This window comes from Eptatretus burgeri, chromosome 2 (genome assembly GCF_056783735.1).
Source record: "Eptatretus burgeri isolate ZD-2024b chromosome 2, Ebu_testis_v1, whole genome shotgun sequence".
Taxonomy (NCBI): domain Eukaryota; kingdom Metazoa; phylum Chordata; class Myxini; order Myxiniformes; family Myxinidae; genus Eptatretus; species Eptatretus burgeri.
The window spans coordinates 104013476-104030975 of record NC_140962.1 but is presented as its reverse complement, the minus strand read 5'-3'; the positions used below and the strand labels follow the sequence as shown (position 1 = coordinate 104030975).

At 31.4% G+C, this 17500-nt stretch overlaps 1 protein-coding gene and 1 long non-coding RNA gene across 3 annotated transcripts in view; both read right to left on the bottom strand.

Moving 5' to 3' along the window:
- Positions 1-17500, bottom strand: part of LOC147032718 (uncharacterized) — a 142286-nt gene that overhangs the window by 87743 nt on the left and 37043 nt on the right. The gene's annotated exons all lie outside the window — the stretch shown is intronic.
- LOC147032719 (uncharacterized) lies at positions 10845-14014 on the bottom strand. The gene is made up of 3 exons (XM_085870567.1): positions 13135-14014; positions 12861-13037; positions 10845-12763 (listed from the first exon to the last, which is right to left on the bottom strand). The coding sequence occupies exons 1-3, from the start codon at positions 13225-13227 to the stop codon at positions 11642-11644; spliced, it is 1392 nt and encodes a 463-aa protein (XP_085726693.1). The 5' UTR covers positions 13228-14014; the 3' UTR covers positions 10845-11641.

Sequence of the window (17500 nt, the reverse complement as noted above, 5' to 3'; positions counted from 1 at the left end):
CTTTGGTTAATTTCATCGGTTCATTTGTTTCTTTCATTAATTTAGTGAGTCTTATACAATCCTTTTCTAATCGTTTTACAAACTCTTGTGAAGCATTTTTTCCACGATAATGTTCAAGTTTGTTATACTTTTCTCCAACAGATGATTTGATATAATAACAAAAACCACAAGGAATATGTTTTTGATATTTATTTGTATATGGTTCTTTTGGATTAGGAGAAGCAGTATTTATCTTTTAAGGATACATTCAAAATCAGCGTATATCACAAATGGGTGCATGATAGATTTATTATAATCTTCAAAATAAATCTTTTCACCAGGTTTAGGCATTGTAATTACAGCTGATGTATGATTACTACAATATTTTGAATGTTGTTCTAATCGTTCTTTTGTATGAAATGAATTAAGACATCGCTTACAAGGATATATTTTGTTTGCTGTTCTGAATACCTGAGAAGAGATTAATCTTGATAAATTATTGATGTATGTGTAATGTGAATTCTTTCCAACACTAAAATATAAAAGGTCAATGTGTGTTTCTTCATTTTTATAGTTGTTTGAAATTTTTAATATTTGAATTTTGTTTGTATCCGTTAATCCATATACATTAATAGAAAGATTATTCTTTTTCTCAAATTTAGGAATATCTGTTAATGGCATTGGGAATTTAAAATCTTTAATGTCCAAGGTATTCTCATATTTCATATATTGTTTTACTCTTTCTGAATTACATTTTGGTGGATGTAAGTGAGCAAGAACAGACCAGAGAAAACATTTATTATCATTGTTCTTAATATTAACAACTGCCTTCTTTAGTTTTATTTCTTTTGGTAATTCAATATAAGAAGAAGCTTTAAGAGGGTTTGATTTTAGAATGTGTATATCTAAAAAGATGATTTTTTTAATATTGAATCCACTTCCTACCACTGTATTATCAACATCCTCCTCTTGTCTTGATAGTTCTTCATAAACCCCACTATTCAAAAAATCTTGAAATGATGTTATAAAATGAAGATCTGTTCTCATATAAGGAGTTTGTTCTTCATCTTGTCTTTTTCATATTCATTTTCACTCCCATATAAAACTTTAAAGTTTTTATTTCTTTTAATGTCTTTTTAATAAATTTTTCAACATCGGGTTTCACTATTTCAATTGATTCAGCTATTGATGATGGACTGGGTTCTCCAAATTGAAAAATCCTTATTTTTATATGCCCTTTAAATGCCTCATCAGTGTTTTTAATATAATAGTCTCCCTTTACTTTAAACTCATTTTTCTTGTGTTTTTGTGATTGAAGATGTTGATTATAACTACTCTTCAAAACATCCTTTGAACAGATATCACAATGTTTTCTTTCCAACTCAAGAGGAGATATTTGATGAAATAGATTAAATGTGTGTTTGTTGGTTCGGAGGTGTTTTCTATAATGTTTATATTCGTGATTACAAACATCGCAGTACGTTGTATTCACCATATTTATAGAATAAAACTTTGCTTAAACTAAAATTTTCTTGATGAAAATTTCGTTTAATTTATAGGTGAATCTGTGCTTAAAAACATTTTATCCTCCAACTTTTTCACTTAATAAATACAATGTTTCAAGACACAAAAGACAAGTTTCAATCAATCTCTTCATCTGTTAAAGATACTGAGAAATATGTCAAGGATGTAAAATTGAACAAAGATAAATATAACAACTATTGGATAAAAACTATTATGGTAAATAATATGAGTTCTTCAATTTCCTTCAGTGGAAGGGCTTTTAGTATACCTGGTAGAACATCAATTAAAGTATCTCTAACAAAAGTTTCTCCTCTCCTTCTAGTAATATATTCAAAACTAGAAAAAGCAATGAAACAAGAAAAAGTATCAAAGAACAAAAACCTTATGGATGAAGCTTTAGAAAGAAAAGATAAGACCATCTGTAATATGCAAGGAGAAATTTGTATTTTTTTCAACAACCCTAAAGATGTAAATCTTGATGAAATAAAGGATGTTAATATATCAGGTGAAATGACATTTCGTTCAATAGTAGTTAACGATAATTTTAAAATTACCTTTAATATAAAAAATGTTGTCGTTGAATCTGATAATGAAAAAAGTATATCGATATCGATGGTAATATACAACTGAAAGTATAGATGAATTTCAGTTTAAGTAAAGTTTTACTTTATAAATATGCTAGACTTTCCTGATTCTCCATATGACAAATTTGAGAATTGTCCTGCGTGTGAAAGACAGGGATTAAACACAGAGTCAAAAGCCTATAAACAATGTATATTCTGTGATTATCTTCTAATTAATGATAATAAAAAATATAAAAAGGAAAATAATTCTTTTAGATTTACACCAAAAATGAATTACTTTACAAGATTGATTAGAGAAATGAATGTAAAGTATGAGGATGATAACACACCTTTCCTTACAAGGGAAGAAACTGAACGTATAAGAGAAATGTTCAAAGGATTGTTGTTGTATATTATTCATGGATGTAATTTTCAGGGAAATATCAACACAAGATATTGTATAAATAAAATAATGGATTATCTTGAAATTAAACCTGAACTTAGGATAAAATATAGAGTTTCTAAAAAAGCTAATAATAAATTAAATAACCTGTTTTTCAAATATATAAATGAATGATTTTTTACCTATTTGGGAAAATAAGATAAAATTTAACAACCATAAAAATCTCCCAAATTCATTAAGATGTCTCATAGTTGGTTCAAGTGGATGTGGAAAAACCTGCTTACTTTTAAAAATGCTCCTCACTCCCAACTTTTTAGATTATGATAATTTAATAATTTTCACAAAGTCGAGTTTTCAACCAGAGTATCAACTACTCTCACAAGGTTTTAATGCTGGTCTTCAAAAAGAAGATATAATAGGTTTATTTAAACGTCAAAAACCTAAATGATTATAACATTGAAGATATAATTCAACTATTTTGTGATACACAGAGATGTAAAAAGAAATCAAATCTTATAACTTGTATTCTTAGTGATAATACGGATGATATACCGTCTCCCAAGATTTGGATAAATCAAAAAAGAACCTCGTTATCTTTGATGATTGTGTTAATGAGAGAAACCAAACGGTAATGGACAGCTACTACACAAGAGGGAGACATTCTTCTTGTAATTGTATTTATCTTAGTCAATCGTACTTTCAACTTCCTCGTCGTTCCATCAGAAACAATGCTAATACTTTTATTTTATTCAAGTTAAATTCAATAGATATCAATAATTTTTGGAGAGATAATTGTTCTACATTATGTAGTAAAAAGAAATTTGAGGATTATATGAAGCACACGACTGAAAAATATAAATATATTGTTGTGAAACAAGATGAGATATTAAGGGATATAATTTTTGTTTTATAAACAATTACATATATAAATGACAACTATTATTATAAATCTTGTGGGTAAATCTGCTTCTGGAAAAAACTTTCATAAATCAAGGTTCTTGTGTAGTACAAATGAGAATATTGTAAATTTACTTAAAAAACACCCCGTGATACGCATTGTATCAACAACAACTAGAGCAATAAGACCTGGAGAAGTAAAAGGTGAAGATTATCACTATATTTCAGTGGAGGAACATATGCGATTGAGGAATGAAGGACAAATATTTGAGGAGGTTTCTCTTGGTACAACAAAATATTCACATTGTAAGAGTGAGTTAAGGAAACTAAAATCTGGTGGTGTTGGGATATTAGAAACTAATCCAGAAGGAACGAGACAAATTATTAAATATCTGAGCGGAGTGAAGATTTTATCATTCGGTTTTGATGTTGATGAAGAAACTCAACACAAACGTATGAAAAGCAGAGATGCAAGGATTAGTGAAGAAGAAATTACAACTCGCATTAATGTTAATAAAGAATTTGATGAAATATTTAAAGAAAAGGATTTATTTGAACACATCTACTTGAATGATGAAGAAAAGGAAAATTTCCCTGTTGATCTTTACAATTCATTAAATGATATTTTACAATAAATAAATGGATACAAAAGAAAGAGCAAGAAGATTTAAGGAACATCAAGAGTTGGTTTCAAAAGTTGTAAAACAACAGGAAGACATAAAGAAGAAACGCAGACAGAAACTAACGGGCGAAGAAGCATTTGAAAAAAACAAGAGAAATTTTTTAAACCACTTTTAAAAACTTCCCAAGAAAAAATGAAAGATGTTTCCACAGTTCCCACAGTAGAATATACTCCTAGAAAGCTTCAAATGTTAAAAGATTTCAGTCAAATGACGGAGGAAGAATTAGAGCATTTAGGAGAATTAGAATATGATGATGAAGGTTTATTTCAACAACTGGAAGAGATTAATCAACCCCCTGATTATATTGTGAATGCTGTTCAAAACAATGAATATTCAGCGGATTCAAAAACCAAAGCAGGACTCATTCCAACAGAACAACCAGCAATATTTCATCTTGTTCAAGAAAAGGTATTGATATTTAATGATGAATTAAGGTTCTTAAGTTCTGCTCAACCCCCTGTTAAACTAACTCCGAGATTAATGTTTCTTCTCACAAAAGATGGAAGACAAGGTTCAACTGTGAGGGATGAATCAAAGTATATTGATAAACCATTGGATATGGAAAATAATGATGATAGAGTATATATTGATTTGCTGAACACTCTAAATTATAAGGTTATTCTTTCTGGTAAAAGTAGGAAGAATGAGAAGGAGAAACACATTATTCAGGCTTTAAGTATCCTTGGTTCAGGTATTAGTTTTCTTCCAAATGACCCATCGCAATTAGTTAATAGACTGTTATTGTTGTTCGGCAGTAAGAAGGCTGGAAATAACAATTGTTTTAATGAAGCATCAGCCATTTTAGACCAGTTGATGAACATGAAAATAATTAATAAATCTCAATATAAAGACATTTTAACTCATATTAAATAAGATGAGAAGCACAATCCTGAGTTTTAATTTCACAACAAGCGACCACACATCTTCATTCCCATACCCACTACAACTTGACACAACAAAAGAATATGAGGCATCTTTATTGTCCATGGAGACTTATAATACCTTATTTAATATAACCGAGAAAAATGACAAGTTTAGTTATAATCCGGGAAGTGGATACAAATCGATAACAGTCTCACCCGGAGCATACGAGATTTCTCAAATATCTTCCGAAATTGCTCGTCTTATGAAAGAACAGGGTGATGAACCAAAAAATATTGTTATAAACATTCAAAAACATACTTCAAAATCAACGATTAAAGTTAAAAATAACTACAAGGTTGATTTCACAATTGATAATTCATTTAGAGAGTTATTAGGTTTCTCCTCAAAAAAGATTGAAACTAATGGGACGTTTTACAGTGATAATGTCATTCAAATATCCTCAGGAATAAATTCGGTGTTAATTCACTGTGATTTGATTGATGGTGCTTATAATGATGGATTAAAAACAAATACAATATTTTCATTCAGCGCATACTCAACCCCAATTGGTTATAAATTCAATATGGAGCCTAAAAATTTGGTTTATCTACCTGTGTCAGGAAAAACCATACACAGAGTAAATTTTAGGATAACCGACCAAGATAATCGTGTGATTTCTTTTAATGGAGAAGTTATATCCATCAGAATTCACCTACGTGAAGTTTTTCAATAAATAAATACGATGGTTATTGTGAGGAAGCACGAGTTGGGAAAATATAAAATAATTACAGGGGATGGGATGTTCCTTTCCCGTACTACAAGGGTGAAGGTATGTATCTTGGTAGAGGATACTATAAACCTAAGAGACAAAGGGGTGTTGGACATCAATTTAGAGGAGATGGGATAATTGATACTCTCATGGGTATTGGTTCAACTATTCTTAAACATAAAGACCTAATTGGTTCAACTGCTTCTGCTGTGGGAAATGTAGCAGGTGCTGTAAAGAGTATAAAAGATGCTCAGAAAGAATCTCATAAATTACAAGCAATAAAAGAAATTAAGAAAGGTAAAACTCAGTTGTCCCCCAAGAACGACAGAAAATAATTCAAATACTTGGATCAGGGTTTCAAAAGTTTTAACATCTTTTTTCCTAAATAAATACAAGTATGGAAGCAATTGATAGTATCTATGATTTGGATGATACTATTATTATCTCAAACTCCACTAAAAAAGAAGATTACTTCAAGGTAAATGCAATAACTGGAACAGACTGGAATACAAATGGTACAAAAAGTTTTGAAATAAATAATCAACAAACCTATTTGAATCTCTCCGAAAGTTTCTTGTTGTGTAAATTTAAATTCACTAAGGCTGGGAATAACACAAACGCTACACTTGTAAATGATTTCTTCTGGAAAATGTTTGATAGTGTGCGATTGTATATTGGAACACAAGAAGTTGAAGCGGTTGATTATGTCTCTGCTGTATCTGAAATGATGAAATTTACACTCTATACATTCAGTGATAGAATGGGAAAGGGGTCTGTCGAAGGTTTTATTCCTGATATGTCAACGGGAACAAACACAGACCCTGGATATATTCAAAGGAAAGGAATGTATAATGATGATACAAAAGCAGAAAATAGTTTTACTGTGGCAGTTCCTCTTAAAGGTATATTTGGATTTTGTGATTATGATAAAGTTCTGTATGGTCTTAAAATTAGATTTCAACTACAAAGGAATGATAATGAAAATAGATTGCTTTTTGGTGTTGGTAATGCTTTTGGTGATCAGAATAAATTTGTAATTGAGGAGATGAGTTGGTATATCAGTGAATATACTCCTAATCTTAAAACAGAAGAGATGTTGAATCGAAGACTTAACTCAAAAAACCACTCAGTGTATCATACCTCAAAAGAAGATGTCAACACGTTAAACTCAATCAAACTACTTACACGTGGAATTTGGGTGTTCTGGAAGGAAAGCCACGATATCTGTGGATGATTTTTAAAAAGCCAGATGGTGATACTGCGACTGATAAGAATAATGCATTGAGTGATAATGCTAAGGTGAAACAACTTCGCGTTTCTCTAGATGGAACATTTTATCCACGAGATAGATTGGAAATTAATTGGGAAAAAATGATTTTGCTGAAGCATACAAGTCTTACCAAAAGGTGTGTGAAAGTAATGGAAATAAAGAACCTATTTTGGATATGACAGCATTTAAAAGTTTGTATACAATCTATACGTTTGACCTGAGCGCTCAAAAAGAAACTATAAAGTCTAATCGAGTGGATACTTCCCTATACATTGAAAGAGGAGAGAGTGAAGAAGTTGATACATATTGTTTGCTTTTGGAAGAAACAGAATTGCAGATTAATACAGATAATGGTGTGATGATTAGTCTCACATAATTTTTTGTTAAATAAATGAGTGGCAAAGTACCAACTGGGGTATATGTTAATCAAATCAATCTTCATAAACTATCATCTTGTGTTCAAAATCAAAAGCCTTGTACGATTAACGTTAATACAATTCAGAGAAAAGGAGCAGTAAGAATTGATGTTTTGCTCACAAGAGAACAGGTTAAAATCTTGAATGACACTGGCTCACTTAAAATTAAAATGACAAAACCAATGTTGAAAAAATATTCAATAAGAGAGACGAGTGGAGGATTTCTCCCATTTCTAATTCCTTTATTTGCTGGTTTAAGTGCGGTTGGAGCATTGACGGGTGGTATTTCAACAGCGGTCAAAACTGCCAACGAAAGGAAGGCTCAACTCCAGGCTCAAAAAGAATTGGAAAGACATAACAAAGAGTTGGAGAAACAAATTAGTGGAAGTGGTGTAATTGTAGATTTTGCTGAAAAACTTGAAGGTCTGCCTGATAAAGCGAGATTGTTAGTTGGAGATATGCTTTCTTCTATAGCACAAGCAGGTGTAAAATTAACGAAAAGAGGTAATGGATTATATCTTTCTAATAAATAAATGAGCATTGATGAGTGGTTGAAAGAATTTGGAAAGAATACAACATCAAATTTACAACTTGCCAAATATTGTAAGAAATTAAAAATTCATAATGTGGTTATTTGTATGAGAGATGAATTAACAAATGTGTCGAAACATACAAAGAATATTATTATGAACTTAGAAGATAATGATGGGAACGGTTCTCATTGGGTTTGTATTTTTAATAGTCAAGACAAATATTATTTTGATAGTTTTGGTCTTCCACCACCTGTTGAAGTCATAAAATTCTTACAGAATGGTGTTTATCAAACATTTCAAGTCCAAGAATTAAATTCCAAGTGTTGTGGTCAATTATGTCTATATGTGTTATTTCAACTCAACAAAAATAAAAAATTTTATGATATTATTTTTAATCTAATATAAATGACTTATGTTGGTAAAGATGGTTCTATCTTTGGTGTATCTCAAGAACTGGATATTGATTTATCAAATTATTACACAAAGGCACAGGCTGAACGACATAAATATAATATAAACAAAAATATTAACATGAAAAATGCTTATAAATTAAAAAATTATCCAAGCCCGACTGACGCAAATGACTTGGTGAGATTAAGCGATTTATCACAATATATATACTTAAATAAAACGGCTGTGTATTCTAAAGATACAGAAGTGTTGATATTATCTCCAGGTCATACAGAATTCACAGTTCGAATTAAAATAAATTTTTATAAAGAAGGGCGTATCGTTTGTATGAGAATAGAACAATGGGGGTATGATATGAATGATTTAGGGTATAATTGGTCATTTAAAATTAACCTCGAAGACCTGGAACAATTAAATCAGTCTCGTAAGGAAGAATATTATCCACTTGGTATCGAGAATGAGTTTTGTGGAGCCACGATTAGTAAACAACAAATAAAAGAATTTAATAAGGGTAAATATAATAATGGTTTTGCCCTTGTTTATCTCATGAAAACAGAAAAAACAGGATTATATATAATAAGTAAGGAAATACAAAATGATTTAACTATGGGAAGATGGGGAGGTGTTTCGTGCCATAATATTATTCTAACATATATTTCTAATACATAAATGACAGCAAGAAGGCTTCAAGAAAATTATCATTTCTGTGTCCAAGCATACCTTCAAGAAAAGGGTATTCGGTATTTTAATAAATATGTTCTACAACACAAGAATGAGGTATTTTCAATAAAAGATTGGCATTATGCTGATGTTGATAAACCAACAACTTTAGATTTAATTAGAATGTTAAATAATGAAAAAATTATAAGGTTAAGAAAAGGTAAGGCTCTTTTAGAAATTCAAAAGAAATTTTATTGGTTTCCTGTTGTAAAAAAATTATTTTGGATACAGGAATAACAAGAAATCCTGATGAATATATGTATAATATTCTATGGGGTGTAAACGATTCAAGTATAGTAAGGGATGAGGAAGGAGTTGAAGAAGAGAGGGAAGAGGAGGAAAAGGAGAAGGAGGAGAGAGAGAAGGAGGAAAGAGAGAATAGAGAGAGGGAGGAAAGAGAGAAGGGAGAGAAGGAGGAAAAGGAGAAGAGAGAGAAGGAGGAAAGAGAGAATAGAGAGAGGGAGGAAAGAGAGAAGAGAGAGAGGGAGGAGAGGGAGAAGAAAGAGAAGGAGGAAAAAGAGAAGAGAGAGAGGGAGGAAAGAGAGAGAATAAATAAATATTATAGTATGGAAACCAGTGAGATTCAAAAAAGAATAGAGGTATTACAGAAAATAACTCAACCCACCAAGGAGGAATACAAAGAATTAACAAGTCTATTTGCAATACTTTCAACAAAACTATTAGCATCGTCAAGCTATTCATTTTAATTCAAGTTTTTTCTTAAATAAATGGAGGAGAGAGTGAAGGCATTTCTAAGGATTCTTTATGTTTTAAAAATTAAGATTCAAATGTGCATGTTGGAAACTAAAAAGGTTTTTGCACTCTGCAGAAATTTTTCTCATAAATAAATGAGTTATTGTCTCAAATGTAAAAAGAAAACTAATACTAAAAATATTTCATATATTAAAAGTAAAAATAACAGGGTTATACAAAAAGGTATATGTTCGGTGTGTGGTTCAAAAAAAAATCAATTTATCTCCAAACACAAACTCGGAGGAGATATACAAAAGTTTTTATCAGGAAGTAAATTTACAACTACTGGAATACCAGGGGAATTACATCTTCCAGGGTATTCTTTCTGTGGTCCAGGCACAAACTTGGATAAAAGATTAGATGAGGCAAACAATCCTAAATCCTGGAGTAAACCAATCAATAGAGTTGATGAAGTGTGCATGAGACACGATATTGATTATGGGAATACCACAACGTTGGAAGAAAAGCATGAAGCCGATAGAGAAATGTTGTATAATTTGTCTCTGATACAAAATCCAACCTTGAGAGAAAAAGTTGATAGGTTCATCGTGAAGAAGATGATTAATGCTAAATTGAAACTTGGACTTGGAAATTCAAAAAACTTATAGGCTCTAATGATACCATTAAGACTGAAGAGCAATTAGCTGATGAATTACATAAACCAATATTCACAAAGTTTCAGAGAAGGAAAGTTTATTCCAAGGAAGTTGATTATATCTGGTCTGCTGATTTGATTGAACTCAATAATGATAAGGGGTACAAGTATGCTTTAACCGTTATTGATTTGAGGAGTAGATATGCGTGGGTTGTCCCTTTAAAAAACAAAACAGGTAATACTCTTATGTTAGCTTTTCAACAGATATTTAATAAAAGTAAGAGAAAACCTAAGAAATTGTGGACTGATGAGGGTAGAGAGTTTTATAACAAGACATTTATGAATTTTCTAAAAAATAACAGTATTACATTATACAGTACCTTTAATGAAGGGAAGGCAGTTGTTGTTGAACGTTTTAATCGTACCTTAAAAGAGAGACTATATAAAAAATTCACACAACTCGGTTCACAACAATGGTTATCTTTTATTCAGGATATTGTGGATAAGTATAATGACACGATTCACACGTCAACGAATATGAAGCCATCAGAAACATTTACAAAATTAAAATATGAAAAAGAGATTAATGTCAGAAAACCTAAGTTCAAAGTTGGTGATATCGTAAGAATATATAGGTGGAAATCTCATTTTGAAAAGGGTTTTACTGAACGATGGACGAAAGAACTTTTTAAAATTGTTGATGTAATAGATACAGTTCCTTGGACTTATAAAATATATGATTTGGAAGGGGAAGAGATTTTAGGTTCATTTTATTCACAGGAATTACAAAAGACAAAACTAAGCATATAATACACCTTTGTGGACACTAGAGGGCCAAGTCCGAGGTGTATAACAGTATATAATGTGTGTCAAGGGGTGGACGTTCTTACATCTGTGAACCCCAAACACAGAATCCTCAACTGAATAGTCAAGGCTTAACTTTTGTTTGTGTGTGTGTGCAATGGGAGCAATAGGTTGGCGCTTCACTCCCTCCTACTATACACCGTTGTGGACACTCGAGGGCCAAGTCCGAGGTGTATAACAGTATATAATGTGTGTCAAGGGGGACGTTCTTAGATCTGTGAACCCCAAACACAGAATCCTCAACTGAATAGTCAAGGCTTAACTTTTGTTTGTTGATGTGTATGTGTGTGTGTCCCAACCCTCACATTCAAAATCTCAACCCCAACCCTCACATTCAAAATCTCAACCCCAACTCAATCCTCACCCAACACAGTCTTTTTCAAAATGAGATTTCCACCTATATATATATATAAATATATATATATATATATATATATTTTACGTTTTTTTTTTTTTTTCTCTTCTTCCAATTCTGTCTTTTAAGGCTTTCAGGTTTGATGACGTAGAAAGGGGGAGTAAGCCTGCACTTTCTTCCCAGAACTTTCTTGATCTTGCTCCCATCAAGCACCATCCGACAAAGAACTACATCGATAGGTTTAGATCCCAAAGAGTGATAGCAACTCCAAAAGTCTCCAAAATATAAATAAATAAAATAATAATAATAATAAATAAATAAATAAATAAATAAAAGCCCCCAAAAAAGTTTCAAGTGTCCAACATAAACCCAACTTTCCAAGTCTTCAAGGTATAACCACATTCCCGTTGAGTTTCCAAGATATGTATCACATTGTGAGTTATCAATCCAGAACCCACATTTCAAGTATTCAAAGTAAAACCAACTTACAAAGTCTCTTAAGGATAACTCATTTACTGATTTTTTCAAAATTTGTGAGTCTCCAAGGTAGGACCCATATTTAGAACCATCTTGGCAGAACCCTTTTCCTGAGTCTCCAAGGTAGTTATTTAAACCATCAAGGCAGAACTCATTTACTGATTTTTTCAAAATTTGTGAGTCTCCAAGGTCGACCCCATATTTAGAACCATCTTGGCAGAACCCTTTTCCTGAGTCTCCAAGGTAGTTATTTAAACCATCAAGGCAGAACTCATTTACTGATTTTTTCAAAATTTGTGAGTCTCCAAGGTAGGCCCCATATTTAGAACCATCTTGGCAGAACCCTTTTCCTGAGTCTCCAAGGTAGTTATTTAAACCATCAAGGCAGAACTCATTTCTTGATTTTTTCAAAATTTGTGAGTCTCCAAGGTAAAACTTGTATTCTGGCTCATCAAGGTATAACTTGTTCAGTGGGTATTGTCTTGATAACTCACAATGAGTACTATTGCTGTAAAACTCTTTTTCAGGATTTTGCTGGTCTCCAAGGTATAACTCTTTGGTTGGGTCATCAAGGACGAACTCGTTCTGTGGGTCTTGGTCGCTCATAAGGTCTTCAACCAAGCCAACAATTTCGCCCCAAGTTGTAGCAAAAGCAGTATTTTCATTTCGTATTTCAGACACAATTTCCTGTGAGAGAAAATAATAATGTATTAATTAAGTTATTTAATTATTAAATGAGTATGCTTCAATCAAAGTTTGAAAATAGGAAAATAAAAAATCTTACCTCAATAGATAAGAGGTTTGAATCTAGTTCATCAACTTGAAGGTTTAGTTCCATGCAAGACAGAGAGTTCCAAGGAACACCAAAGTCATCCCACTCAAGGTCTTCAACCAAGCCAACAATTTCCCCCAAAGTTGTAGCAAAAGCAGTATTTTCATTTCGTATTTCAGACACAATTTCCTGTGAGAGAAAATAATAATGTATTAATTAAGTTATTTAATTATTAAATGAGTATGCTTCAATCAAAGTTTGAAAATAGGAAAATAAAAAATCTTACCTCAATAGATAAGAGGTTTGAATCCAGTTCATCAACTTGAAGGTTTAGTTCCATAGAAGACAGACAGTTCGAGACAAGCACACAGAACACCATTGCCAGCAAGAACAAATGTTTAAAATGGAGCCTGGGTTTGAAGCTTTTATAGAGAAAGACTGGTGGGTGTGGTTTCCTTTGGAAATTCCCTGGGCAAGCCTAGGCAAGCCTTCATTGGGAAATTTTTCAAAACCATAACATCCTGTAATTTTCTAGTGATTTCTTTGTGAGTCAGAGATGAACTGGAAATGATGTAAGAGTGGGCGGGGCTTAGCAAAAGTAGGCGGAGCTTAGGAAAAGTGGGCGTGGCTTAGAAAAAATACCTTATGAAAAGTGGGCGGAGCTTAGCAAAAGTAGGCGGAGCTTAGGAAAAGTGGGCGTGGCTTAGAAAAAATACCTTATGAAAAGTGGGCGGAGCTTAGCAAAAGTGGGCGGGGCTTAGGAAAAGTGGGCGTGGCTTAGAAAAAATACCTCATGAAAAGTGGGCGGAGCTTAGCAAAAGTGGGCGGGGCTTAGCAAAAGCGGGCCGGGTTTAAAGAAAAGTGGGCGGGGCTTATTGAATACCTTGTGGATAGTGGGCGGTGCTTAACAAAAGTGGACGGGGCTTAAAGAAAAGTGGGCGGGGCTTAACAAAAAATAACCTGTGGCTCAGGAGGTGGTCAAACAAGAGCATTAAGAGAAGTTTATCATTTCGTAATGGCACAAATGGGGTATCTTAAAAAATATAAAGATTCAAATGTTTTGTTTGTCAATATTTTAGATGGGGATTATTGTGCAAAGAAAATTAAACTATTGAAGGAATTTGAGAATGAACAAATCTTTATAGGTTCAATGAGTGAGCTGTTCAACCCCCAGGTGTTCAATTCAATGAGGTTCAACCTCCAAGTTAAAAGGGGAGACAAATAAATATACCTTGGGATAAAAAGGGGGTTTATTTTTAAGGAAAAAAAATATAAATCGCTGAAAATCCCCCATTCATTTACATGGGGAAAAGTGAGCCAGAATCAGTATTCTTACCCTACATATATATATATATATATATATATATATATATATATATATATATATATATATATATATATATATATATATATATAGACATACATACATACATATATATATATATATATATATATATATATATATATATATATATATATATATATATATATATATATATACATACATACATACATACATATATACATACATATATATATATATATATATATATACATACACATACACATACATACATATATATACATACATATATATACATACATACACATACACATACATATATATACATACATATATATATACATACACATACACATACAAGTAGGGTAAGAATACTGATTCTGGCTCACTTTTCCCCATGTAAATGAATGGGGGATTTTCAGCGATTCCCTTTTTTTTCCCTAAAAATAAACCCCCTTTTTATCCCAAGGTATATTTATTTGTCTCCCCTTTTAACTTGGAGGTTGAACCTTATTGAATTGAACACCTGGGGGTTGAACAGCTCACTCATTGAACCTATAAAGATTTGTTCATTCTCAAATTCCTTCAATAGTTTAATTTTCTTTGCACAATAATCCCCATCTAAAATATTGACAAACAAAACATTTGAATCTTTATATTTTTGAAGATACCCCTTTTGTGCCATTACGAAATGATAAACTTCTCTTAATGCTCTCATCTGGCCACCTCCTGAGCCACATATAATTTTGAGATTATAGTAAATTGTTTTTTCATTGTTCAATTGATAACCATCAAAGTTTTCAGTCCATTCAAGGATATTCATTTTTTTCTTTACATCCTCTAACTTACTAGTTTTTAAATTAATTCGCTTATTTGTTTTATTTACCTTTGTTTTAGTTATTTTTTTCAATAAGACTTATTTGATATTTTTCACATTCATTATGTTTTCCATTTATATACCAAGACTGAGATTTTCTCCACTCTTTAGTTTGATTAATACTTGGTTTAACCATTTATATATTGTGAAAAACCAAGCGGTAGCCCTTAAAAACCCTAACCCATCTTCCCATCGTTAAAACACAATCTATTCTATTTACTCTATCATACAATATCCATATGGAACACAATCTATTCCATTATCTAAAATAAATCTCTTATCATCAAAGGCTCCTAATGCCTTTTTATTTACTTCTTCACTATATATGTTATGTTTATAACTTCTTATTGTATTCATTTTCCTATATTCTTCTTTCTTATTCATCAAACAATTATAATAATTTCTAAAAGTTATTGATTTCTTTATTACATATTTCTTTATTCCCTTTAACCTCTTATCAATCTGTTCACCATACTTATAAGCATATGCCTTTGCTCTCAATCCAATAAACTCACTCATTACTTTTCCACCCAACTCATCCTTAAACTTACCAATAACCTTTTCATTCTTTTTGGAAAATAACTCACTCTTCTTGCTGAAATTACTTGTATCATATACTCCAATATTTTTCTTCATATCTTCATAAACATCATCAGTTTTTATATCTAGGATAAAACTATCAGTGTCCATATACAACAATGAAACATTTTCACCATACTCTTTCTTTAAGTCATTATACAAATAATCATACATCAATATCTTTGATAAATCAAGAACTGCTGTTCCAATATAAATTGGTTTATCCATTACAATACTTTCCTTTTTCATATGAATTGCAGAAAAGTTCTCTGAAAAAACCTCTTCTCTCTCAAAACTTGGTTTATTTATCAATCTCGAAGCTTCTTTCCAAGATGTTGCGAATCTAATGTTTTGCCTGTTTCTAACATTTTCCATAGTCTTTCCAAATACAGCATTATTCATTAATTTATAAAAGTCCCCTTCAAATTTTACTTTTGTATTTGCTCTCATATCTGTATTGAATTGAATATACTTTTTCACCCAAGGACTTTGTTTAAATTTTAAAACTCTATGAATTTTAGCTACTCTCAATCCTTCTCTCAAAAACTGTTTTAAGCTTCTCTGATGTAAAACATATCCCTCTTTATCATAGAATGTTGTTAATAACTTTTCTGTTGATTTGCCTTTAATATTAAAACTTTTATGATAATCACTGAACCATTCTTTCTTTGGGGTTTCTTTCTCACATGCAAAAGGAAGGTCTTTATGCTTATTATGAAGAACACTCGGGTACCTCAAATCAACTTCAAAATAATAACCTTCTTCTTCGTCATTCAATTCCTCTTGAGAAGAAATAACAATATTCATCAAAGCCTTTTCATAATCCTTTTCTTCCACCCACTCTAATTTACCATAAGGTAGAGATTGAGACATTGCCCATCCATACAAATTATTAGCATCAAAATACATCAAATAATTACTATCTTTTTCACTATCATAATTTGGGAGATATTTATTATTTGCTTTCGCATATCTTTTTGAACATACTTGTGATATTCCACCTCTCTTGGACTTCTCAATCATCAAAAGCATATCAACATCACTGATTAAATCTATATCTTGTTTTGTCATTTTCAACATTGCACTCCAAGCTAAACCAGGAGCTGTGAAATAGTGGGCAGGGTCTAATCCATAACAATTTTTATTATGACAGAGTGTTCTAAAAGCCTCAAACACATCAGCTAACAATAAAACATCTGTTTTTAGATATAAATCATGATATTCTCCAAGGTTCTTTATCTTAAATATTTTCCATATTTCTTGTGCGTGTTTATATTCCTTATCACTTATCTCTTCTTCATAAAGGTTATTATAGAAACTTTCTTTTGAAGTTGTGTTTCTTTAAATCTCATAAATGAATCCATATAATCATAAGGATAAATTCCCTTACTTGTAAGAATTTTCTCTTTACTTTGAATTTCATTCCTTGTTTGAATTTCCTCTCTCGTAAGAATTCCTTCTTTAATCAGAATTTCATCTTTAATCTGAATTTCCTCTTTAGTTCGAATTTTCTTTATAATTAGAATTTCATCTTCAGTTAGAATTTCTTCATTAATTAGAGTTTCCTCTTTACTTTGAATTCTCTCTTTAATCTGAATTTCCTCTTTAGTGAGAATTTCCTCTTTTGGAAAGAATGAATTAAGATTTGGAAAAGAGTCCGTGGAGCTTAGATTTGATGCGAGGTAGGCTAGTGGTGTTCCCATAAACTTGTAAGAATCTAGAAACCTAATACGAGTTAAAGGTTTTGTGAATATCATTTTTGAAAATGAAATATACTTTTGACTTGTGTTTGTTATGGCAGAAATATTCCCTGGTGTTTTTGAAAGTTCATTTATAAATAGATGTGTATCATAGTTGGCGCTGTTGTGAAGAAAGACTGGAATAAAGAAGGTA